This window comes from Pristis pectinata, chromosome 9 (genome assembly GCF_009764475.1).
Source record: "Pristis pectinata isolate sPriPec2 chromosome 9, sPriPec2.1.pri, whole genome shotgun sequence".
NCBI lineage: Eukaryota > Metazoa > Chordata > Chondrichthyes > Rhinopristiformes > Pristidae > Pristis > Pristis pectinata.
The window spans coordinates 10,382,630-10,410,239 of NC_067413.1; the positions used below are offsets into that span (position 1 = coordinate 10,382,630).

The following is a 27,610-nucleotide window of genomic DNA, read 5'->3' on the forward strand; positions in this document are numbered from 1 at the left end:
TAAATAATCTTTAAAATGTAAGGTGATCATTGTGGGTTTGATAAACTTTTCATTACAGCATCAATTTTAAATGGCATGGTGAGTTTCATATGCAGGGAAAAAACATTTCTATACATGATGCTGGAATGTTAAATTCTTGCAAGAGCTTTTCAATTACATTAAACTCTGATAATCTCGCACCCTTGGGACCAGCAGATTTTCTGGACTAGTGAATTTTGCACTATTAATGCTGGAACACACTTCTAGTTTGCATTGTTTTTAATCTCGCACAGTGGTATAATAAATTTTTCAGTGAATCTGGGGAGTTTAAAAGGGAATGTGGGAAAATAGAACCTGGTGAGCCAGATACCAAGCTATCAGATTCTGGATAATCAAATACTAGATTATTGGGGTTTACTGTTTTTTTCCATTCACCATCTCCTCTTCCCCTTGCCTTGCATCTTCTTTCTGTTGCTGTCAGTGCAAAATTTTTTGTAAATTATTATTTTGTGTTTAAACATGTTTTTGGCCAGTTCATTCTGGATCGTAATGACTCATATATCAAAAATGTTATCTTCGCCTCGTCATCTTGCACTTTTGACGTTTGCAAGTATTTGTCTTAATTGTTGTGAGTGATTTCACTATAATTATTCCAACAGAATGATGAGTTTTGATGCGGAGGCTTTTCGGGATGAAAGACTAGAAGCTTATTTCAAGAAGTTCATACCACTAGGAATGCAGAGGGGTCACATTGAAGGACAAGAGCTTCCTGAAGTCCATTCTGCAGTGTCAGGTAATCAGTAGTACTTACAGTCAGGGGGTCACCAGGAAAAGCTTTGGTAGTCAAACCTGTACACCACACATCAGTGCCAAATGTTTCATCAAGTAGTAACAAGGCAAATAAAATTTAATTTGCTTTCAGTGTACTCTGAGGACAACATTACAGCTGTCTTGGTTCTGCAAATCAAGAGCATTTATCCCAAAAGGAGTTTTTTTTTCTGATTTGTCTTTTATCTTGCTTCTTTCCCTCCTTGACTTAAAGTTTTGTGTGGTTTGGGCCTAAAATTTTCTCCAGGTTACTTTTGTGCAGGAACTCCCACTGGTTTCTGTCCTGATCTCACCAGTGAGAACCTGAGCTCAAATTTTCCAAGAAATCCATTCTGTTCATTTCGTAATCCTATTTTTAAAAAAAATTCTCAGAAGTTGTCATCTTTATTCTAATTGCTGAATTTGAAATGGCTGGGCAGAGACCCAATTAAGGGTTTATTTAATTATGTCTAATTAAAATGGAAAATACTTGTATAGCATCTTACAGCATGGAAACGGGCCCTTCAGCCCAACTGGTCCATGCTGACCAAGATGCCTGTCTAAAGCTGGTCTCATTTGCCTGTGTTTGGCCCATATCCCTCTAAACCTTACCTATCCATGTACCTGCCCAAGTGTCTTAATGTGCTGATAGTTTTATCTTACTTAATATTTCTTTGATTCAAGTGCTAATATTATTTCCTCTGATAATCCTTGGTAAATGAAACAAGTTCCGGAAGCCCAGAAAATGTATCAAATTCACTTAAGTATGTATGACCTTGGACAAGAACAAGAAGAATCTTCCTTCTGTCATTTCTGACTGAAGAAGGGTTATGGATGCATCGGCCTTCTTTTTTGGTTAACCTTTGAATTCCTGAGTACATATTGCACCTATTACAGTAAACTGCCAATGTAACACCAAGCTGGCAAATCTATCTTTTTGGTTGGTCATATGGGACAGCTGTTAACACTGGGAAGATTTAAGTCCACATCTCCCTTTATATAGTATGGAAATTGTCACATTATTTCTCACTGGTACATGATCTTCAAAACCACAGACAAGTAATGTTTGAAAGATGGTGCCATCCAAAGTCCCAGATCACTTCACTGACAAGGACTTGGGTTTGCTGTGCGATCACAAATATAATGGAAATAACCACACCTATGTATTGGCAATCTTCTACTGTGCAGTGATCTTCCTGAGTTCGCAGCCTGTCTGCCTGTTAAACCCTCTGTAGCCTGGATTGGTTCTGCCAGCACAAACTATATACATTAAGCCAATCCCAAGCTGATTGGTGAGTCCTTGCCCAGCACAGCTTTTATGAATGCAAACAGCAAACCCTACTTAGAGAAAGGTATGACAGCTGATTAAGCCACACTCCGGGTTTACCCGCTGTCAAAACTATCAGAGATTGAATGTTCAAATGTCTACTATTCACAAACAATAAAATATTTTAAGATCCATTACTTAAATACATGGAACCAAAGTAAGTAAATAAAAATCACCTAATATTTGCCTTCCACCCTTGCAGCCATTCTTCTCCATTCATTTGAATGGGCTCACTGAACTTGCAACAAGTTCAGCTGATAATTTCCATCTTAACTGCTGCTGGGTTTCATAGCAAATCAACAACAGCGCAGACAGACTTCTGCATTTGCACCCAAGGAAAGGGATGGTGGTATTCTAGAGTAATGTGAGCATGCCAGGGGAGGAGGAGGTGTTAGACGTCTTGGAGCAAATAATGTGGTTAAATCCCAGGGCCTGATGAGGTGTACCCCAGGCTGCTAAGGGAGAAGATTGCTGGGGCCCTGATGGAGATTTTTGCATCTTTGCCAGCCACAGATGAGGTACCAGTTGACTCGGGGGTAGCAACTGTCGTTCCTTATTCAAGGAGGTCATCAGGGATAAGCTGGGTAACTAGGCCAGTGAGTCTTGCATCAGTGGTAGGGAAATTATTGAAAAAAATTCTCAAGCTATAGGATTTATTCACACTTGGTAAAGGCAGGGATTGTTAGGGATAGTCAGCATTGTTTTATTAATGGGAAAACTGGTCTCTCTAATTAAAAATTTTCTAAGAGTGTAATGAACTAAATTGAGAGCAATGCGATAAATGTTTGTCTGCATGAATTTTAGTAAGGCGTTAGGCTGGTCCAAAATGTAAGAGCCAGTGGGATCCAAGGCAAGCTGGCAGATTGGATCCAGAGATGATACTAGGAGGTAAAGGGTGGTTGTGGAGAGTTTGCTTTTGTTTGGAAATCTGTAATCAGTGCTGCACCACAAGGATTGGTGCTGGGAACCCTTGGACATTTGTTATATATGTTAAATGACTTGGATGTGAATGTAGAAGGTATGATTAGTAAATCTGCAGATCACAGGTCAGTTTGTGATGGTGTAGAGAATGAGGAAGATTGTCTTGGGCTGCAGCATGATATTAATTTGCTGGTAAGATGGACAGACCAATGGCAGATGGAATTAATGCTGACAAGTGCAAAGTGATGCATTTTGGAACATCAAATAAGTGTAGGAAGTAGACTGTAATGGGCCCTAGGAGGTGTTGATGAACAGAGGTACGTTGGGGTAGAGTCCGTAGATCCCTGAAAGTGGCAGCACAGGTAGACTAGGGTGGTGAAAAAGACGTGGATGATTGCCTTCATCAGCTATGGCATAGAATATAAGAGCAGGGACGTCATATTACAACTTTATCAAACCTGTTTAGGTCATTCCTGATGGTGTGCTGTTCTGGTTGCCACTCTATAGGAATGATGCAAAGGAGTGGTGCAAAGAAGGTTCACCAGGGTGTTGTGTGTCTGGATTGGAATTTCAGTTATAAGGAGAGATTGTATGGGCTGGGTTTGTTTTCCATGGAGCAGAGGAGGCTGAGGGGTGACCTGATAGAAGTATATAAAATTAAAGGGGATAGATAGGTAGATAGTAGAATCTTTTTCCAATGCAGGTGGGGGGTGAGTTTAATATGGTATAGGTATATGATATGTATCTGGTGAGAGTACATGTTTAGAGAAGATCTGAGATGAATTTTTTTTTCATTGAGAAAGTGGTTGGAGTCGGGAATGTGTTCCCTGAAGAGGTGGTGAAGGCGGGTAGCTCTCAACATTTAAGAAGCATCTAGAGAAGCACTTGAATCACCAAGGTATAGAAAGCTATGGACTAAGTGTGGGTAAATGGGACAAGTCTACGTAAGTACAATGGTCAGCATGGATATGATGAATCGAAGGGCCTGTATTACCTAATGACACTGGAGTCCTCAATGTCCTTACAGTTAGAGATTAGTACAGACCATGGCATGACAGCAGTAGGTAACCATAAATAGGCTATGATGTTTTGATTTGACATGTCCCACTGACATGAAGGTTTATTAGCAGATGATCTGTTTTTCTCTGTCAAGCTTTGATGTTTCATTGCCTTTTATTTTCAAAGCACTGTAGATCATTTTATGATGCTATTATACTATGACCCTCTAAACTGAAAAGTGTGGAATGTATTGTTGCTATTTACTTAGCCTAGCCCTGCACAATAATGAATGTATCTGAAGACATTTGTAATGATCTACTGCATAAAAGAGGAGAGGTTTTGGCCGAGAATTCTCAATTTGTCTTTACTGTTTTAGATCGATGAACATGAATTGGATTCTTATTTGAGGAAATTAGACAAAGATCCTTGCAGCCATTGGATTGTGATGAGGTAGGGAATGTTACTATTCAATAGAAGTTTAATTATTGAATGATATTGCTGATTTTTAACTTAAGAACTTTAGTAAGCAAAGGCTATAGAGAATTTCAAAAAAATAATTTAACCTCTCCTCATAGGTGATTAATGATAGGCAATGCAGTTCAAAATAGCATATTTCCCTCACATTATCATAATTCAACAAATGAGCACACTTAGAATAAAAATTTCACAAAGTTCATATTATTTTCATTTTAGTGGCTGAATTTGTACTGCCTGAAGAACTCTAAGGTTGATGCCAATATCAATCTAGCTAGTTTCATGTGAACTGGCAATCAAATTGAAACCTGTAGGTGGTAGTTCTCATTACCTTTTATCTCTGATTTGAACCTATTCAGGTGAACTAAAGCAAGCTAAGACTCCAAAGAACAGCACAACTGGAACTCCATTTATTGAAACTAATTAACGTTATGAATAAAATATGTAAAATACTGCAAAAGATATAATGTAAACTAATATTTTAAATATTAAATAGTTGTGACCTAGGATAATTTTCTCAGGCATTCCTTGAGATCTGTGATTACTTGCTTCCAGTCTGGTTTTGTGGTGCTCTGAGGACAATGCAGGACCATAAACTATGTGATGAGGTTAATTTGGTAAAAAAATGCTACAATCTCTACTGAATACTGCTGCTGGTTTAGTGCTCAATAATCTTAGACAGATTTTAATTTAAATTTATATGTAATTAGCTTTAATTCTGAGAATTAGCTCCAATTCTTCTGCGTGCATCTACCCGTAGTCAAATGAAGTAGAGAGGCCCAGTTTGGTGACAGGTTGATTTGATTTGTCCGTTCCTTTTCAAGTTGTCCAATTTCAACCCCATTTTTATAAAACAATAGAATTAGGCCATGACATTTGACTTAATGCAGTTCCCTTGGTTATCCCTTTCATGCCTAATTTTTTAAGTCCATGCATCTTAACTCACTAAAAAAATTGTGTGATGGAGAAGAGCTCTGAACTTATCTGTGCCTGGAGGAATTGTTTTTAGGGATATTCCACAGATTTTGCTATAGTCTCTGAAAAGAAAGAAAAAAAATGTAAATTGTGTCATTGAGCTAATCTTGTTTGTGAAAGAAAATGACTTTACTCGCAAGCTCTGTTGCTTCATGCCTGGGTTCTTAAAATGTTGTTTTAAAAAAGCTCTGGTCTTTCATAGCATATTTAGAACTGCAATTTGTCCAAATTTTGGTTCATGTTGATTCATTAGGAATTAAATGGATGTTATGCTGCAAGTCTCTGCGAGGGGAGGAGGTATTTGTGGGCTAACTCTTGTCAACTCTGTGGGGGGGGGGAAATGCCACAAACAATTATTGCTATTGCTGCATTCTACTCCATTGTACAGCAACAAAAATACCACTGCAATGGACCTAAATTCCACCACTACATTCAGTTAAATTCAAGAATTATTTGCATGTTAATCACATCTCTTAATGAGTATTTATACAATCAATATCCATTTTTTTTTTGAACCTAGGGAACTACATATTCATAATTCAAAAAGAATGCAAGATTTTATCTTATTCTGCTCACTAAAGGAATTTTAAATTTAATAATTTTTCCACAATCATTCTGACTGACTGTGTATCCCCAGCATTTGTTTTTATTTCATTTCAGATTCCCAGCTTCTCTAATATTTTGCTTTTGCATTAGAGGGAATGTAATTTACATTAGAATTGTAAGAAAACTCAGTATTTTTTCACATCTCATTCAAATTTTTCTGTCTTTGCTACTTTGAAAGTAGTCTCAGTATCTCAAGCCTCTCCTTGAAACTGCAGTGACCTATCCTAGACACAATCCCAGTCGGTATATATTCTTAATTTTAATGCTCTATTAAAGGGCATAACACTTCAAGCAGAAGAGTATTTGAACAACAATGTTTCTCTTTCTGTAGATGCTGCCTAACCTGCTGAGTGTTTCAAGCATTTTCTGTTTTGTTGTTAGATTTTTCAAAGGGTGGTTCATGCTTGGTAAACCTATGGTGTTGTATGGAGGAACAATCAGGGAAGGTCAAAACTAGGGGGATGTCTTGGGATATGATTTGTTCATGGTCTTCCAAAGGGCATTTGATTTATTAAAACATAAACTGATGTTCATATAATTCATGGCAAATTTAGCTCTGTTTAAGAAATTGGCTGAGCAGTAGGAATTCCATTTGGCACAATGTAACCTTGCAGCGTTCAGCAAGAATTCACGTTAGGGCACAATTATTCAATATTTATTCATGACTGTAGATGATAAAATAGAAAACCACCTATACAATTTGCTAATGGCACATAGAGTGGATGCATGGTAAGCATTGTAGATAGAAGTATCACATTATAAAGGTATTAGAAGGTAGTGAATTATGAAAATTGTGACAAATAAAAGTTTAGTTATGTGAAGTCCTGAAACTAAACTAAAATGCAAAGAACAGAATACTTTCCAAATGATGAAAAGCTAGAAACATTGCATTGCAGAAGATTTGGAAGTCTATGCACATCATTAAAATGTCATAAATACAAAAAAAAAAGAAATACTGGCCTTTTTAGAGGACTGGAGTATAAGGATTTAGGAATTAAACCACAGATATTCAGAGTCCTGCCTAGAGCACAACTGACATACTAGTAAGCATTTTGGACACTCGCCTCAAAGGATTGTTTGGCCTTTGACAGAGTACAGCATAGATTTACCAAAGTCTAGACTCTGAGGGTTAAGTTACATGTATTCCCTAGAATTTCAGATGATTGAGGGGTGGCTTGATTGATTTTCAAAAATATTGAATAGAGATGAACGATCAAATTTACTTCTAGCAGCATGGAGTCTAGGGACTGGGGGATATCGTCTTAAAAATACAGCTAGGCTGTTAAGGAAGCAGCTAGGCTGAGACTGCAGATGATGGAATCTGGAGCAAAAAATTAAACTGCTGAAAGAACTCTGGGTCAAGCAGCATCTGTAGAGGCAAAGGGATGCTCAATGGAGTCAAGACTCTGCATTAGGGCTGAGAGTGTAGAGGGAAGAGAACCAGTGCATGCAAGTGAGAGGGAAATGCAACACTTCTTAATCTGATCCTTTCCTACCATCCAGTAACCCAAACAATCTTTACAGGTGAAACGTTGATTTATTTTTGTTTCCAAGCAACCAAACACAGATTGGCAGACAGCTTTGCCAAGCACCTGTGTCATTCCAGAGGATGACTCTGAGCTTCCAGTTTTGCCTTTCGCTTCAATTGTCTATTCCACTCCCATGCTGACACCATCTCTCTGTTGCTTCTGTCATGTTCCAGTGAAGCCCAACGTAAACTTGAACAGCATCCCATCTTCTGTCTGCATGTTGTCTGTTTAGTTCTCAATATCAAATGAAACAACTTCCTTTTATTTTTGCATCGGAATTTGTCTGTTCAACAATTTAGTTATCCATCTTTAATGTTCAATCAGTTTTCTTCTCTCGACAGACACTGCCTGATGTGCTGGGCATTTTCAGCAATCTCCTCGTCTCGGCTTCAGAGACAGTTCTGCTCTGCATTTCACAGATTTAACATGTCTTTTTGTTTTGTTTTTGTCCCTAATTGCCCTCATTCATCTGTGAACCAGATGGCTCTTAAAAACTTCAGAATCACCTGGATAACCCTGGCTTCATCCAAACAGAAATATTGCCATTGACCAATCCATCCCTCCACAACCCACTCTGCAACTTAACTTACTGTGCTTTATCACTTTCCCATTCTTCCACCTGAAGCATTAATTCTGTTTCTCTTTCCACAAATACTGCAGGACCTATTGAGTGCTTTCAGCATTTTCTGTTTTATTTCACATTTCCAGTGTCTGCAGTTTTGATTTACAATTTTACATACTGTTGCTAATGTTTAAAACTGATAATTCTGACATTAGGATTTTTCAGAATCCAGTTTATTATCACTGACATGTTGTGAAATTAGTTGTTTTGCGGCAGCAGTACGGTGCGAGACATAAAAAAATTACTGTGTTACCCAAAAAAAAGTGCAAAAAAGGAGTAATGAGGGAGTGTTCATGGGCCGTTCAGAAATCTGATAGCAGAGGGGAAGAAGCTGTCCCTCAAACATTGAGTGGTTAAGAGTGTTTGTAAGTGTGTTGGCCATTTAAAGGATCATTTGCAATGTTACAGGATAACTTTCAGATGCCACCTGTTCGACAAGCAGCAACTGGAATGGATTCTGCACCATCAAGTGGTGAGGATACAGATGATGAGCTGGAGGCTATTCAGCAACATAATACTTTGGCAAGAGACTCATTGTCCTGTGCAGCAAGGGAGTTTGGTATGGATTTCCTTGGTTTTTTTTGTAGTGTTGGGGGGGTGGAAATATTATTCAATGTCTGTGATAAAATTGCTGGAGCTACATAAAGTCATAAAAATTTAATAGTTTACATGATCATAAATCATATCCTTTGGTTTACATGAGAACTAATAAATAGAAGCTGGAGTATAGCAGTCAGCCCTCATACCTACTCTACCATTTATTTTACTTGAGTGCCACTTGCCTGCTATACCCCATACACCTTGATTCCCTGAATGTATAAAGGTCCGAATTTCAGTCCTGAGAATACTGAGCTTCCACAGAAAAATTGCCTGTCCTGAATAACTGACCCCTTATTTTCAGTGTGTCACCTGGTTCCAGATGTCATACCCAAGGGAAGTATCAACTTTGCATCTACCCTTTCAAGCCTGTGACAATTTTGTATGTTTTAATGAGATCACCTGTCATTCTTCTAAACCAAACGATATGGGTCCAAACTGCTTAACTTCTCATGACAAATCCATTATCCCAGGAATCTGATGAACCTTCACTGCATCCCCTCCATCTCAACTATATACTTCCTTCAGTGGGAGATCAGATGTATGTGCTTTCCAGGTGCAGCCTTGCCAGGATCCTTTGAAATTGGAGCACTTTCTGTTTTTATGTTGGTATCTGATATATCAACTCCTGTGTTTTTGGATAAATTAGATGATTAATTTAATTCAGATTACTCTTGCATAATATTTCTTCTCGGTCATGGATGATCCATCTCAGATGGAACAATTTTTCCTGAGAATGATTGGGGTTTAAGTACAGTTGATACTGCCACCTTGTTTTTGGCAGCTGATGTTAGAAAGGATAGACTAATTAATTTCATTAGATATGAGCACAGACCTGTTCTTGTTTGGTTTCCTTGCACATGCATTGTCAACCTGGTTATGTAAGTTATTCTGCAATAAAGTGGGACAGGTATAAATGTCTTTTCACTTGGATATTACACTAATGTGACCAGAATCAGATTTATTATCACTGACTTATGACGTGAAATTTGTTGTTTTGTGGTAGCAGTACAGTGCAAAGACACAAAAATCCATAAATTACAAAAAGAAATAGTGCAAAAAAAAAGGAATAATGAGGTAGTGTTCATGGACCGTTCAAAAATCTGAAGCTCAATTGTTTGTTGTGACTGTGAACTGAGTCACTGGAGTGACACTGAAGCTGGTTGATATAAATGGTCTTTATTCATCACAACAAGCAGGCATTCTCCTGGGAGATCCTCTCAGTATTGTCTCAAACTTAAAGTACATAGTTTTTAAACTCTTAAGAACAAAGGTAACAGTAGGTGATTCAATACAATTTCAATAGTTTCAGTGACATCGTTGATCTCAATATCTGAGTCTGACGATGCTTCCACTCGAGTTACATATTTACAATGGGAGACACTTCTGAATATTCAAACACTTTTGCTAGGACAAACCAATTCACACAGATGGTTTTAAAAGCTCCTGAAGACAGAACCTAGACACCCAGAATTAATGTTGTGAGGGCTGACTGTCTGAGTAGACAAATATCCCAACTATGGATAGAGCAAATATGCCGGTAACCATGTTTGATGTGCTAAGTGACAGTATCAATCTGGTCTGCAAGCTTCCTTGAAACTTGGTCATAATGGTGCAAAATTACTTAGCCATAGTTGTTTGGTTTGATGCCTCATTTGGCTAATGCATATGAGAATGTCTCATGGTCACATTACTTCGCAAATAATATTTCTTGAGCAGCCAGTCCCCTGCTGTGGGCTAGTAAGCCTATTGCTGTGTATCAGTACTGTTTGTTTACAAAGCTGTCCTTTCAACTTCAAACTGATTACTGCTTGCAATTTACATTTAAACTGAAGACTGGTTCTTGATTGAATTAATGCCTGTTATAATACACATAATTTCATAACTCCTGAATCCCTAACATTGTTCATTAGAAGAAACTAGGAATATCCAAAAAATGTGAACCTGCTGTGCATGAATTTCCATTGCAGCTTGGAGAGAGCAATCAACCCAGCTTTCGGCCAGGATTGGAAGGCGGTAGTTCTGATGAGTCCATTGGACCACTTGATGAAACTAAACGAGGTTGGATTTGAATTCAGAAGATCAGTGGAGGGTCGAGTCATAAACTCCCCGATTGTAGGTAAGTGCATAATGGAGTATTTCAGCTAACAATGTTCTTCAGATTTAATTTTGATAAAATGATTGGCTATAGCTAAAAATAAAGGATTATCCGAATTTGTTACTTATCCAACTTTTTCTCCGAAACTATTATTCTGAGATTTCCTATTAAAATCTTGACACAAGATCAATGCTACGGTCTTAGAGTTGGTTTGTGTTATTAAGTAAGTTATGTTTGAAAACCTGAGATTCCAAATACAAAGAAGTTTTCCATTTCTGGTTAGACTGGGAAGTAAGCGTTAGTTTGTAGCACTTTCTCGGTCATTCAAGGTATCATGGACACTTGTTGTTTCATGGAGAACACGTTGTCGATAGTTCTTTTGATTCAAATTGGCATCTCTCTCAAACTGTTCTCGCCACAATTGAGTTTCACAACTTGAATGGATGAATTTAAACACTTTGAAATTATTACACTCCCTTGACTGTGATTGATCCTGTTTTGCTAGTAAGAGTTGTATAGTTTGCTATTATTTGCTCAACATCTCTGGAACCCCACGTCATGGATTCTCAAACTTCTTTACAGAACCACTCTTCAAAGATTCATGTCCTAATTGCCTCCCTATTAGAAACAGGGATCGGAATTTATTTTGCTTCTGTTCACGCTCTTGTATTTGAATACATCTTGATTAGAGTGAACACTATTAGCTGCCTTCTCCAGTACCGTGACCTAAATAAGTTTGCTGTCATCTATATTGTGAATGAGTCCATCTTGAAAATTGCCTCCCCACCACTTTTTTCCTCAGCTTGCCACCACCTTGTCTTCAAGTGTTCAAGTTAATTTCCTTTTAACTGTTATAGAAACTGCATTGGACTTTTGTAAATGGCTTAAAGCCACATTAGATCCAGTTGAGCTCATTTTCAAGTTTGAACTTGTGATTGTGTGTGACTCAATAGTGTACATGTTGATACCACTTTAAAAAAAAATGCACTGATATTTCAGGTGATGGAGGGGATGGTAGCAGTGGAACGAAGAAGATGGAAATGGTGTGTCAACTCATCCATCTGCAAACCTCCAATCGGTGGGGAAGTGAATAGTGGACAGAAATATAGCAGGAGAAGAAGATGACAATGACAATATGCCAAATATGTCTTCTAGTAATGCAATATTTGATAATTTCCAAGGCCTCAGAATAGTGGATAGGAATATAGCTGGACAGGATCAAACATTTGGTACACTTCCATTACAAGCAAATAGGGAATGTATTCCTGGTCAGAATGAGGTAAGAAAATTAAGTTTACTATTTTCTGTCTTATTTGTCTCTCTTGCTAAGCTTGATGTTGCATCTTTTGATTGAATTGTGCTGATCAGTTTTTTGGAATCATCACATTGTTTTACCTTCACCTTCCTATATCCTATAACTTTAGGCAGAGGTTTGTTTAGGCCAAATAGGCAATGGAAAAGGCATAGGCAATGGAAAAGACATCACCAATGTTCCTGGAGCAGCATCAACTTCTCAAATAGTAGTTCAACTGAGTACTGAGAAGCTTTACTAAGTAAAGTAGTTGCAGAGGTAATGATATATTGAAGGAGCACTATGCATTACACAGATAATGCATTTGACACGGCAAATATGGTCCAACTTAAACATGAACATGCCTCCTTTTTCATTGTTTACTTGCCCACCTTCATCCTAATTAGACTGTGTAGATGGGGCAGAATTTGATAGGTGTGTCCAGGGAAGTTTTCTGAAGCAATATGTCAGTGGCCCAAGAGAGAGGGGCTACACTTGACTCCCTCTTAAAGATGAGGCAGGGCAAGTGGTTGATGCGTTGGTGGGCAAACTACTTGGGGGCCAGTGACCATAATTTAACTAATTTCTAGATAGTCATGGAAAAAGGTGGGAGTGGTCCTCTAATTAAAGTCCTAAATTGGAGGAAGGCTAATTTTGATGGAGACAGGAACTCTCAAATACTTAATGGGAGAGGCTGTTTCCAGGTAAAGGGATGTCTGACAAGTTTTAAAAGTGAGGCAAGTTCAGGGCCAGCACATTCTTGTTGGAGTGAAGGGCCAGGCTCGCAAACTTGTCAAAATTCTAGGTTCTTTGGAAAGAATTGACATCCTGTTGAGTTACCATGAGCTCTATCCAACAAAGCTAATTTGCTGGATTCCTTTCAGTTCATGAATAGGATTATAGGGTTAGTTTTCCTTTCCTTTCCCAGTGTGCTATGATCTTTACTAGGAGGAGCACCTTGCCTCTCACGTGTACTACTTATTGTGGTAAAACAGCTGAAGTACTGTGAGTTTTGTGGTAGTTTCATGGACCTATGCAAGTTGGACCTAGATTGAGACTTGGCAAAATAATTTTGTGGAAGGATCCTTGAAAATGCTGGCAATATAGCATACCTCAGTATTCTGGAATGGACTGAAACCAGATCGAAGATGTGTTTGTGCTGCGGATTGCTGTTCAGTTTTGTTAAATGTCCTTAATTATTTTACATGCTCCATTTGCCAAATTAAAATTAATGTAATGGTCCTGCAATAACCTTGGTTTTGCTTTAAGATTTAGAAGGTCTTGAAGCGTATTAATTTGTTCAATTGATTGTCTTATTTGGCTGCAAAGCTCAGGGCATTTGATGGCATTTTATAATTTTTGCGCTTCAAATATTTATCTGGCTGAACCAATAATAGCCAACTATTTTGTTCTACAGGATACTTTGGATACTGGTTTGAATGATGAAATGAAGCTGGATTCTGTATATTTCCGTTCTGGCGGCGGTAATGATACCGCAGCTGATCAGTTACTTTCCACACCTCTTCATCTTTCACAGATCACCTGCTCACCAAGTGCTGACAACAGCTTGGGTCTTAGAGATGGACCTTGTGGGGTTGCAACGGTAGAACAGACGTACGTTACGGAAAATGATGATGATGCTGACCAGACTTTGAATGGAGGTTCAGACCCACCTCTTGCAGCTGTCTACTTATCCCCAGTGTATCCAGATGAAAGCGCAGAAGAGATGTGGCAAAATTCCTCAAAAAATACCCTGTTTCTTGACCAGCAGAAAGCTGAATGCAGCACTGGATGCTCCAAAATGGATAAAAGCAAAGGTACTTTAATTGTTGTTTCCAGATAATGGCAGTTACAATTGTGACCACAATGGTCTGTTTATTTCATCTGTTACTCATCTGTGTTCTTTGCCATAGATAAAATTATGTTTGTAGCTGACAATATTCTGTCAGCTTTACCCTAACCATCTTAAAGTTTTTGTTCTGTGAATGCTGCATTTGGAGAATGCTGTCGCAAAAACACACTTTGCCTTTAATTGGTGCCGCAGTTTTATAAACAGCGCGTAGAAATGTGCTCCAGCTTTTAGTAATTTGTATGGATGAGCCTCTTTGACTTCTAGCCTTGCAGTTTTATCATTTTGCTCTGTATGTGCTCATTTTCAGCTTTCTGGCTCCTTCTTCTGAACTTCATGGCTCCTAATTATTAATTGCATACTTGCAAGTTGGTATTCTTTTATGTAAGTCACTTCCATAGATGTGAAGCTGAAGTCCCAGTATAGATCACTGGGAAATACCATGTTCAACCAATCAGAGTACACTCCATTTATCCTTTGTCATCAAAGGACTTTTTAAACTCACGGGGCTTCTGATCCTGTTCCTTTTAAACTAATGTGCACTGTGGATAAAAGGGAACCTGTGGATATGCTATATTTCCAGAAAGCACATCAGGTGCTGCTTCAAAAATTACTGTGGAAAATTCAAGCTCATGGTACAGGAGTTAATAAATTGTAAAAGCATAAACGGGTCTTTTAGTGGTTTTTTAAAGTGTAATGGTCTTCTGCAGAGATCTGTGCTGGAATCTTTTTTAACTATCTATGTGAATGACTTGGATGGAGTGTAGGTTGTGAAGAGGATGTATGAAGGCTACAGAGAGATGTAGATGGGTTAAGCGAGTGGGCAAACATCTAGCAAAATGTGAAATTGTCCATTTTGGCAAGGGGAATAAAGAAAAGCATATGATATAAATAGAGACTGGGGAACTCTGGGATGCAGCGAGCATCTGTGCATGATTTACAAAGGCTAGAGTATAGGTACAGCACACACCATCAGGAAAACTAAAAATGTTATCATTTATTGCTGCAGCTTCACAGCCCCAAGTAGATACTTGGTAAGGGGGTGATTGAGATGGATTCCACTGAAAATGAATTTGACGTGCTTTGAGGATTCCTGAACTTTCAGATAAATCAACAGAACTTAATTGTAAGCAAATTCAGACCATGGCTTGAATTCAGATTTCAGAGTCTCACTCATACTGCCCTCTGAGCCACGATCTTATTAAATGTGGAATAAACTTGAGCAAGTGACCTCTACACTTTGCATGTTGGATTTTAACCTTGGGTCCTGCAGCAGTAACTAAAAGTCTACTGAATAACATTACCTGAAGAATGTAGAATTTGAGATTTGGTATCTTGGATCAACTGTGGTTCCAGTAGCTGCACTGCAGCTGACTACAATGTAACTGAAACTGAAGGTCAGGGTATTACTCTGATCAGATCCAATAATCATGTGTTCATGTCAAGTGAACAGTGTGTCTGATCCACTTGTATTTCTGTTAGTTATTGAGATTGGACATATGATATAGTTAAAGTCATGGATAGTTGTTGGTACCAAGAATTGTAATGTAAAGTTGGCATCTTCAGGAAAAGATGGGGGTAAAAACACAAAGACTTGTTAAGCTTTTTCTCCTTTTGCAGAGGTGAAACCTGGTGTGGTTTACCAAAATGAAGAAGGGTGCTGGGTGACTGACCTAGCTTATTATTATTCACTGGATCAAGAACAGAGTCAGTTCAATTTGCCAACTGATCTAGCTAGTAGTATTCAGAAGAAGAATTTATAAGTGGTGGTAAGCTTTTTGTCAATTATAAATTATTTTTAAAGAAATAATTTTGAAAAGATTGTCCTGATTTAGTTTTGGTATTTTTTTACAGACAAAGCTGCTGCATTAATTGAAGAAGATCAGGAAGAATTTGAACAAGAGCACAAGTTCATACAGGTTTGAGAGAAGGTTATTCTCTTCTTTAGGAGCACATTCATGCAAACTTGGCAAGTGTAGATGCCTTTTAAGATCTCAGGAACTGAGCCTTGTCTTTGAGAACAAACTAATAATTAGAGGCTGAGGTCCAACAAAAAAAAAACTGTGACCTCGACAGTAGATGGTTGGTTCTAAGAATGCAAGAGGTCTCTCAACCTGTTGATAGCCATAGCATGCATGGGTTTTTCAGTGCTGTTCAAGGGCATCTGCAGTCCAAACACCCAAGACTCCAACCCAAGAACAGCTGAACTTTTCATGAATAGAGTCAGTATCTGCTGAAGGAACAGTTTGAAGATGTCAGGGTTGCGCTCTGTTGTAAGTCTCTGGGCTCTGATTCCTGTAGTACCCCACTAGTCACTGCTTGCTTCTCTGAGAGTCCCATATAGTACTTTTACCTGACTGTCAATCAATTCTAAATTCATGCCAGTATATTTCTCCCAACCCCATGTGATTTAATTTTGCACATTAACCTTTTACGTGGGGGGTTATCAGAGGCCTTCTGTAAATCCAAAAATACCACAGCAACTGGTTCTCCCTTCTCTATTCTACCAGTTACATTAAAAGTAAACCAAATTTTAATTCTTCAAGCATTCCATTGCTAAGACTCATGGCTTTTGGTTTTTACAGCTATGACATTTTGAACATGGTAACTGCAAATATATCAGTGCATCCACTGGCAAAATTACTTAGTTATAAAAGCTGCAATCATTATTCCCCAGCGTCTATGACCAAAGTGTGCAAACGTGCTGAGAAATTTCTCGTCACTCAAAGTTTGTAATTTGGTGTTTGTTCATATTCCCTGCAGGAGGATAAAATGGATGCAATGATTACTGGTGAGTCACTTGGAAATGATTCATGGAAGATGCCTTCTCACGTGAAATTGGGAGTATCACCAGCAGCATCTGACTTTGTGCAAGAAGATCAGAGTTACCTTCAGCTTACTCTGGGAGAGTTCTTTGGTGAAAGATCAGAGGCTCTTGGATGTCTTGGGGAAGAAAACAGTAGCGTAAAACGGGTTAGTTCAAGATTCAACTACTACAATCGCTATTAATTCTAGTTTTGTGTTTCTCCTTTAAGTAGAACTTTGATTAATTTTGTGTGAAATTAAAAGCCTACACATCTGTTTGTGTTTCGCTGAAATTTTATTTTGGTAAAATTTCATGACATTTGACTGCAATGAGTTGTGGACACAGCTAAGCACATCACAAAAACCAGCCTCTTCTCCACTGACTCCATCTACACTTCTCACTGCTTCGGTAAAGCAACCAAGATGATCAAAGACCCCTCCTACCTTAAATGTTCTCTCTTCTCCCCCCTCCCATCAGGCAGAAGATACAAGAGCCTGAAAGTGGGTACCACCAGGCTCAAGGACAGCTTCTATCCCGCTGTTATAAGACTGTTGAACAGTCCCCCTTGTATGATAAGATGGACTCTTGACCTCACAATCTACCTTGTCAAGGCCTTGCACCTTATTGTCTGCCTGCACTGCACTTTCTTTGTAACTGTAGCACTTTATTCTGCAGTCTGTTATTGCTTTTCACTTGTACTACTTTCTATGTTACTGATGTGATTAAATGATGTGTGTGGATGGCATGCAAAAAAAAGTTCTTCAGTCTACGTCAGTTTGTGACAATAATAAGCCAGTTTACCAATCTACCAAATTTCCTAGCCATCGTTTGGATATTCCATAACATCACCAAAACGAGAGAACACCAGTACCTTTAATTCAGCCTACCGATTGTCAGAAATCCAGGAAGAAGGCAGACAGCTGTCCAATGATGACACACACCATTCAGGTAAAATCAAAATTAAGCTTCAGTTTATACAGTTTAAATGTACTGTAATAAATGCATGTGACAACATTTGAAAGGTTTTGGTGGTATACAAATAAGCAGAAGTTGTGTTATAGCTGTACAAAGCTCTGTTTTGACTGAATTGCATGCATTTCAAGAAGCATGAGCTTATGGGGGGAGATGTGCAGGTTCACTCGAAGATACCAGTGAGTTTTTTGTACGGGTGACCACCAGGTTACAGTGGCGGGGTTTAGTTCTGAGAAAACGGTCCATATCATGATTTTTCATAATTGCAATTGCTGTTTCATTTTTGCACGCGTCAAGAACACAAGTAGACTAAAAAGAAATTTGTTAATTTACTTTTTTTCCCACAAATTCTGTGAGAGAATTTTATTCCGTACCTCATTTTTTTAGTAGTGATTAGTGAATTCTGTAAGGGTGAATTTCTGTACCCAACTGACCATAACGTAGGGGCTGTCCGTATAGAAGATTTAGGAGTGACTAATTGACCATTGAAATGATGGGTTTTGCTAAGAGGACGTTTCATCTGGAAGGATTATTCACAACGAGTGAATGTCACCTTAGAATTAGAACCAAACCATTCAGGAGTGATATTTGGAAACACTAAAAGAAAGTGGAAGTATGGCGTTCATATGATCAGTAACTTTCTGTAAAATACAATGTCCCTACATTTAACTTTGGCTATCACTTTTTGTAATTTTTTGTTCAATATCTCCTGGTTCTCTTAAGCTTTCTGCTTTGAATACCCCATCCTCTTGGGCCAAGTAGGTTCCTTAAACACCTCTGTTAAATTGGCTCAAAGTTCATCATTTTCTGAAGCATCCTGGCCTTTTCAGTTAATGTTTATTGATCAGGGTTGATAAATTAGATATCGGTCTTGCCTTTGGCTGTTATAGCAGGTGAGGGAATCAAGATGCCCCTTAGTTTCATTTTCTGGTAACGTGAAGAATGTTTGCCTGGGACTACTCATCAATTGCAGTTTGCTTATTGGTAAAGCTGTCATACTGAAGTCTTCTGAACAGTTGGTCATTGAGGAAAATGCATCAAAATAGGATGCAGTTGTTCCTCGTTGCATATATACTAACTTGAAACATGTTTACCCAGCTGAAGGTTTTGTAATACTAACTGCATTCTGTGTTAGACTGGTGGGAACATTTCACCAAACTTGATAGCAGCATTAAAATGTTTTTTTAATTGCATTTCTCGTATAAGTTTAATATAGATAAACTTGAAATGTTGACATGTTTTAAATTGTTAAATAATCTCAGCTTTCACTAGGCTTATTGTATTGGGTAATTTTGCATTGCCTGATAAACATTTCACTTGTTTATATTGCACTGAAGTAGCTGTTACTGTTGGTTCATTATTCTGACCTTTTTTCATTTGTCATGATGTTATGTAATGATGCATCAAAGACTTCATTTTCTTGCAGAAGATCTGGACCAAACACTCCATGGAACTCCAACAGAGTTTTCAACTACATTTCTGGTTGATAAGCAGACAGAAAATCACAGTTTTAACAAGGAACAAAGTTCAAATATCCAAAAGACTGAAAGTATGGTCAGTAACATTTTTTTGAATCTTGCATATTTTAACCTTGGTTTAAATGCAGTGAAAACTTTAATCTGCATGGGATTGAGGATGAGCTGGTTCCAGTCCAGTTCAACAATCTGCTGGAGGAACTCAACAAGTGGAGCAGCATCTGTAGGGGTGGAAAGGAATTGTTGAAGTTTTGGTCTGTAGGTTCTGAGGTGTGCACAGAAGCTGATGTAAGACTTGTCACAGATGGGCTAAAATGGGTTTGGTGAAGAAGGTGGGTGAATTGTGAAGTGGTGTAGCATTCAGAGAATATCATTTGGGTGTTTAAATTGCACTGAAAAGATATCTGAGAGCTATTTTCTTTATTTCTTAGAATACAGAATTGAGTTCGAATTTGAAGGTTAAGGAAACTAAATGGAACACCACAGATTCGGTCTTGAGCATAAGTACAATTGCTTCTGCTATTGCTGATGCTTCAGTAAGTGCTGATCCTGCTCAGTTGGCATCTATGATTTTGGAACTTTCTAATAAAAACAGGAAGAAAAATAAGCTGAGAGCAACTGGTGGAGAATTCGCTGCAGAAGTGAAGAGCCAGAAAAGCAATGTTATTAATAATGTGGAGAAAAAGCTTGAAAACTCAGAGGGCAGTACGAGTGAGACTCTGAAATCTGAATTCAAGCCATTGTCTGAATCTGCTTACAATTTAAGCTCTGATTTATCTGAAGTTCCAGGAATCCTCAAAGCACATCAAATTCATTTTCAGTGGAATCCATCGCAAGTAGCACCAGCAAGCAGGAAACCAAGAAAATGATACACTCAAAAGAGAAGTTGCAGAAACTAAATGTTATTGAAATGGCTAATTCGCGTAGATCGGTTGAGGGTGATATTGGATTCTGTAGTCAGAATGAACACACAAATGAAGCCCGTGTACTCAAGACTCAAAAACCATCTGGTCCCAACATAGTGGTAGTAAGTCGATTGATGTGAATTTAGTTGTTACATGAAGTTTCTTGTGATAACACACTTTTTTCAAGCGTTGGTAAAGTCCATGAAATGCCAGCCATGAATGGCACAACCATAAGAGTGGAGAAACAAGACAAAACACAAAACATTTGTTCAAGGGAGAATGAATCAAGTTGGATAAAACTGGATGTAAAACAAAAACTGAAAGTGGAAAAGGAATGAATCAAGTCATTGAAGAGCAGTCCTCAGAAAGGATGTCTGGGAGCATGTCCAGAACAGGACAAAATTTAACTCAAATGATTGTTGCTTCTCAGCCCTCTGCTGTTCAAGGTGTAACAAGTAATTCCAGGTTGCATTGCCTGAATAGACAAAATGTTGGCCCGGTGGGAGCAAAGATTTGGGGAATCAACAAGTGAGACAATATATGAAAACGATAGAGTAATCATTAAAACTTCAAAACCACAGTTGGGAAGAGATGTACATGAAACTCCAGATCTCCATGGCCAGGAAAAAAGCATCAACTCTGAGCAATCTAATTGCACTCCAGTTACACCAAAAACCTGTAAATCTGGTGAGCTATTGATAAATCATGTGCCCAAAGCTTCATTTATGATACTGACCATTATTAATTAATGTATGTGATAACTGTTTTTCAACAGCTACCTCGAGAGCTGTTGAAAATAACTTATTTACGGAATGTAATAACTTCCCACAGATGATGTGTGTATAATGCATGATACATGATTTTTAGTAGAGGAGCAGCTTCTGCATAGGGACCTAAGAAACAGATGCAGAAGTAGGCATTGGTTTTCTCAAAACCGTACCAATGTTAAATAGAACCATGGCTGATCCAGTTTTGGCTTCAAGACCACCTTCCTGTTTTCTTTCTCTCTCTTTTCCATTCTGGTGTTCCCCTTCCAAAAAAAAATCAAAGTCTGCAGATGCTGGACATCTGAGATTAAAAGCAGAAAGTGCTGGAAACACTCAGTAGTACCTCTAAGAAGGCAGATCAATGAATTATCCTTCTCAATTTATGCCAGCTTCAACAAGATTCCACCACCAAACGTATCTTCCCCTTTCCCCTTTCAGCATTTCAAAGGAATCACTGCCTTCGGGACTCCCTTCTGCTGTTCCATCCCCGTCAATTACTCCCATTCTTATGGCACTTCCCCATGCAATTGCAGCTTGGTGCCACATCTGTCCTTTTACCTTTTTTTCTTCTCCACCACCATCCCCCCCACCCAAATCCAGGGACCCAAACAGTTTCTTCCAGTGATGCAGTGAATCACATGCACATTTTCTAATTTTGTGTCTCCATTTCTGTTCACAACATGGTCTTCTCTACGTTTGGAGAAACCAAACGAAGATTGGTTGACTGCTTTGTGGAGCACTTGCATTCAGTCTTCACAACTCCATGTTACCTGCCCCTTTAATTCTCCATTCTACTTCTACTCTGACCTGTCTGTCTGTGACCTCCTATACTGTTATAAATACCCAATGTAAACTTGAGGAACAGGACCTCGTCATCCATCTGGGCAATTGTAAACTTCTGGACTCCATATCAAATTCTGTAACTTCAGAGAGCTACTTTGTCTCTATGTATCAAAACTGGCCATTTCTCCTGTAACTCTGTAATATTGGCTCAGTTTTTCTTTCTCCATTAGCACAGTCTGACCAGCAAGGCATGTCCTGCAGCTCTGCAGTTCACACTTTTCATGTTCCTTTCTCAGTGTTCTCTCTAACTGCCCACATCTCAGCTTTTTTCTCGCTCTCGCTCTTTAACCCATTGACTGGGTGACCTCTGCAACTTAACCTTGCAGCATCACTGCCTATCAGAGATGTTCCTTTGGTCTCTCCTTGATGTTCTGCACCTCAGAACCAACTTGTTTTTTCTCTCTTTCCCAGTTATAATGAAGAATCTTTGACTCTCTTTCTCTTTCCACACATGCTGCTTAGCCTGCTGATTGTTTCCAGTATTTTCTGTTTCTAATACTCTTGACTTCCCTGTAGTTCCCATCACTGCCTTGAATATATTCAATGACTCCAGCTCCATATTTCTCTGGGGAAGAGAAAGATTCATGACTCCCTGATATCAGAAATCCCTCCACATTTATCATAAGTGGGTGTCCCCTAGTTCCAGACACCTCCACAAGGGAAATGTGATCTTCAGAATCTTGCATGTCTTATTAAAATAACTCTCACTCTTCTAAACTCTTAATGAGTACAGGAAGTCCCCGGGTTACGAACGAGTTCAGTTTTTGAGACTGTTCGTAACCCGATTTTTGTGTGTAACTCGGAACAGTGTCTGCACATGCGCACTTGGCCCGGGGATCGCGGCTGTGCATGCGCACTTGGCCCGGGGATTGTGGCCCCGCCGCACATGCGCACTTGGCCCGGGGTTCACCTACCGCACGTGCTCACTTGGCCGGGGGTTGGGCCAAAGAAGGTGTACCACCGCCGTGGTAGGATCGGGGGCTGGGCCCACTTACCAACCGACCACGAAGGTTGGTTCGTAAGTACAGATGTTTGTAAGTCGGGCGTTCGTAAGTCAGGGACTTCCTGTATAGGCGCCACTGCTTTTCGTGTGTCAATCCCTTCACCCCAGGAATCAATCTGATGAATCTTCTGTGCATTATGTAATTATATCCTTCCATAAGTATAGAGAGCTAAGCTGGACGCAGTGCTCCAGGTGTGGTCTCGCCAACATACTGTAAAGTTGTATCATAATTGGCCCATTTTTATACTCCATACTCTTTGCAATAAAGGGCAACGTTCCATTGGGTTTCATAATTACTTTATGTACCTGCATGCCAATGCTTTGTTGAATGTAGTAGGAGTCCCCATCATCCCCTCCTGATCCCTTTTATATTACATGTTATAGTCTCACTCCATTTTAATCACTAATTTGCTCCTTCATTTTTCATTACATAGTAAATAATTTTACATTTTCCCACATTTATACTCCATCTGCCAACTTCTTGCCCGCTCACCTAACCAACCTGTATTCTTTTGCAAGCTCTTTGTGTCCTCAACTTGCCAATCTGCTTATTTTTGTCATCAACAAATCTAGTTATAATACACCCACTTTCTTCATCCATGTCATTAATGTAGCTTAAAAACAGAGACCTCATCACCAATACCCTGTAGTAACCAATAGTTATTGATTGACAATCCAAGAATACCCCAACATTCATTTCTTTGCGTTGGCCAATCTCCTATCTATGCCAATATAGTATCCACACTCCTGTGTGGTCATATCTTGTGCAGTTGCCTTCTATGTGGCACCTAATCAAATGCCTTGTGGAAATCCAAATACACTACATCAACTGATTCACCATTTGTTAGATCATAAATGCCCTCAGCAAATTTGTCAGCCCCAATTTACCCTTCCATAAAACTCAACTCTGCTTGTTTGTCTCATGATTTTTAAATGTCCTGCTATTTTGTCCTTAATAATGGATTCCAGCATTTTCCTAATGACATGTTAGGATAACTAGTCTATATTTCCTGCTTGCCATTGCCTTTCTTGGGTAGTGGTGTTACATTTGTGGTTTTCCAAACCTCTGGAATTCAGGGAATTTTTGGTAGATTACAACCAATGCACGCACTGTCTCTGCAGCCACTTCCATTAAGACGTAGGATGCAGGTTATCAGGTCCGGGGACTCCTTAGCTTTAAGCTCCAGTATTGTGTTTCCAATGATAGAGGTAGCTTTGAGTTCCTTCCTCTTCTATAGCCCCTTGCATGTCTGTTATTTTTGGGATGTTTTAAGTGATTTCCGCTGTGAAGACTGATCTAACGTAATTTTAGTGTCTGCCATCTTTCTATTTCCTACTACTGAATCTGCTGTCTCATCCTTGAAAAGGTACCAATGTTTACTTTAGTTGCTCTCCTTTTAATATACTTGTAGAAGCTCTTACTCTCTGTTTTAGTATTATTTGTCAGTTTACCTTTCATAGTCACTATATTACGACAAAAATTAACTATATGTGATTTGTTTTGCTTGAAATTCTGGTGTAAATTCATGAATGATCAGACTTAATTTACTTAGTAAAGCTGTGTAAGAGATCAAGACACTGCTGTACTTTGGTGTCATATTACTCTTCAAATGCAGTTAGTCTGTATCTGAAACATTTTAATATAAATGTGCATAATATTCAGCAGATAACATGTCTTTCATTATAGAATGTGTATCAGAAGCAGATCAGCTAATTTTGAGGCCATCAACTTCTCCATTGACTCATTCTTCACCAAACAAAGTCACAGAGCTACCAACCTCCACCAGGTAAAGAAATCCTCTTGTATATCCCTATTTGATTTTAGGAACATAATCTGTAAATTTGTCACATTCTAATCAAATAAATACTTGAAGGCATTTTTAACATTTCTAATGTACAATTCTCTACTAAATAGAATATAGAATATATTAGGCAAAATACCTGTGAACACCACCAGAAGTCATATGTTGACTATATTAATTTTGTGATAGAGGTAACAGAATGCTGGGACAGCAATCTAGTAATGAGATCCCTAGCCATTGTGAAGTTGTAACCACTTATCAATGGGATGTTGTAACAATGTCTGAAATAACAATTTATAAACATTTGTTTGATATTTTCTTCAATATGGTTAGAGTTGGTTTCTAATGTACACCTTATTTTATAAGAAATTACATCTAAAAAGCATCCTTGGTGCATTTCATAAATTCAATGCTCTTCATAACCTTGAAACCTTGAATCATGTGACATAGTTCTAGTTGGATTCTGGAGGTATTTGGGCTTGATGGAAAATTAGGCAGCATTCTTCCACATTTTGCTGCATAGTTTGAGTAGTATGACTATGCTGGTTCGGTTGAGGGAGGAATCTAATTCAGCTATAGTCCCTTTGTTCTGCTTTCTAATAGCTCTGTTTGGAATAGCTTGTCACCATATTGTTCACACTGGGCACTGTATTGAATCGTCAAGTTCTTCAAACGTCAGCTTGAGTGAGGTGGGGAAAAATTGGCCAACAAAAAATAGCATTTGTCACATAACAATCCAATCAGGCTTAGGGGATTTTGTTGGTAGCTATGAACCACCCGTTCTTTTTTCAGTTTGTCAAAGCCCATCAAATTTCAGCACAAAGCTGTGCCATAGTTTCAAAAATGATCACGTTATCCCCTCATTGATCATCATCCTGCCGACCTGCACCGATTTTTATCGATGCACTATAGAAAGCATCCTATCTGGATGTATCATGGCTTGGTGTGGCAACTGCTCGTGACAGCACGAAACTACAGTAAGTTGTGGACACAGCTCAGCACATCACAGAAACCCAGCCTCCCCTCCATGGACTTTGTCTACACTTCTTCCTGCCTTGGTAAAGCGGCCAGCATAATCAAAGACACCACCCACCCTGGACATCCTCGCACTCTCTTGCGCGCGCTCGCTCGCTCTCCCCACCCCAATCAGGCAGAAGATACAAAAACCTGAAAGCACCTGCCAACAGGCTCGAGGACAGCTTCTGTCTTGCTGTTATAAGACTATTGAACAGTTCCCTAGTACGATAAGATGGACTCTGACCTCACAATCTACCTTGTTATGACCTTGCACCTTACTGTCTGCCTGCACTGCACCTTCTCTGTAGCTGTTACACTTTATTCTGCATTCTGTTATTGTTTTACCTTGTGCTATGTCAATGCACTGTGTAATGAATTGATTTGTATTAACGGTATGCAAGACAAGTTTTTCAGTGTACCTCAGTACATGTGACAATAAGCCAATTCCAATCCATTTCAACTTAAGGCTCTATGAACGGTCAAAGTAAAGCTAAAACTATTCTGGCACTCAAGCTTAAAAATGGAGGTGAATTGTGAGCAAATAGTTTACTAGTAATGTTCTTTGAGGTAAATATCTATTCAACTGATTTCTTGAGTAATACTATTACCTAGTGTAGAATTAAACCAAACTGAATCAGAGCCCAAATTGATTTCTGGTCTTATGGGTCTGATGATCACAGCTGAATTAATATCCAAATTGCTGCAGTCACCTTGATTGTCCAAAATGAGGTTCAGTTTGGGGTGTTACAGTATCCTACATGTTCAGTACTTGGCTGACATTCCTCGTCTCATGATGCTCATGAAGCATAGCCATTTGGGAAAGTACCCTAGGTCAATCAATGTCAAAGCAGCCATAGAATTTGGGGACTGTCGGGAGAGCAGAAAAATAATCAAGGGAACAAAAACTGCCACATTTCTGCATTGATTTTGCTGTGAATGTTAGTTGATTGCAGTGCCGATCTTCCTGAAAATATACTTTTTTTTCCCCCAGCAGTTCGTCCTCTTTGATGTACTCTAGCTCAAATCTGAGCAGACTGAGTTATATTTCTGGTATTGATGCAACACTACAGAATAGCACAGCCATTGGCAGTCCCATGGATGCTAAGGTAGGAAAAGCTTATGAAACTTAAATTGGATTCTTGGCTGAAACCATTCCCTTTTCCTATAACCACTTTAACGTGTTTCACAAAAACATTAACAGCAAAATCTGCCTTTGAGGCACATAAGGAGATATTATGGCAGATGTCCGAAAAATGAGATTTAGAAAGGGAATTCCAGAACTTTTAAGTCAAGGAGTTGAAAGCAGTGGCATCAGTAGTGAATAATGAAAGCCAAGAGATGTAGAAGTTGTCAGAATTTGATGTGTGAATAAACCTCAAGGTTGAAGGAATGGAGGAGGTCACAAGACTTGGGGGCAATGCCATAAGAAGTTTGAAAGCCAGGTTGAGCATTTAAAAAAAAATTAGGCTTTGCCAATTCAGTGGTCAGTCAGCAAGCATGGGATATTTGGTGAATCAGTCTTAGTGCAAGTTAAAATGTGCGGCAGAATTTGAGATATAATTCACAAGACTGGCCAAAGTGTTGGAATTGTTGAATCTGGTAGTACAAAATGCATGAGAACTGACTGTCCTGGAAGGCATTTCAGGAGCAACAGTTTCAGAGATCACAAGTTATAAACCCTACACAAACTTTTAATTATGACAGTTGTTTGAAGAAAGACTGCAAATATACAGCAAGTCAAGCAGCATCTGTGGGGAGGTCAATGGTTATTTTCAGTTTATTAATAGACATGTATTGGCTGAAGTCAAATTTTATGGAACATTCTCATAACCCTTAATATCCAAAAGTCTGTTGATTTCTGTCTCAAATGCTTTCCAACACCAAGCATCCACAATATTCTCAGGGAAGATAGTTCAAAAGTTTGCAGTCATTTTTGAGTCACCATG

General features: G+C 38.8%; 1 protein-coding gene across 1 annotated transcript in view; it reads left to right on the forward strand.

Annotated features, from left to right (window-relative positions):
• Positions 1–27,610, forward strand: part of cep192 (centrosomal protein 192) — a 104,365-nt gene that overhangs the window by 15,098 nt on the left and 61,657 nt on the right. Inside the window, 19 exon segments of the mRNA XM_052023440.1 lie at positions 639–772; positions 8,628–8,793; positions 10,672–10,675; positions 10,807–10,898; positions 10,900–10,955; positions 11,934–11,981; positions 12,029–12,213; positions 13,643–14,042; positions 15,695–15,814; positions 15,929–15,993; positions 16,838–17,047; positions 17,702–17,737; positions 17,739–17,828; positions 18,715–18,745; positions 19,279–19,406; positions 19,759–20,191; positions 20,716–20,919; positions 24,533–24,632; positions 26,656–26,770. Coding sequence (XP_051879400.1) covers positions 639–772; positions 8,628–8,793; positions 10,672–10,675; positions 10,807–10,898; positions 10,900–10,955; positions 11,934–11,981; positions 12,029–12,213; positions 13,643–14,042; positions 15,695–15,814; positions 15,929–15,993; positions 16,838–17,047; positions 17,702–17,737; positions 17,739–17,828; positions 18,715–18,745; positions 19,279–19,406; positions 19,759–20,191; positions 20,716–20,919; positions 24,533–24,632; positions 26,656–26,770 — 2,617 coding nt within the window.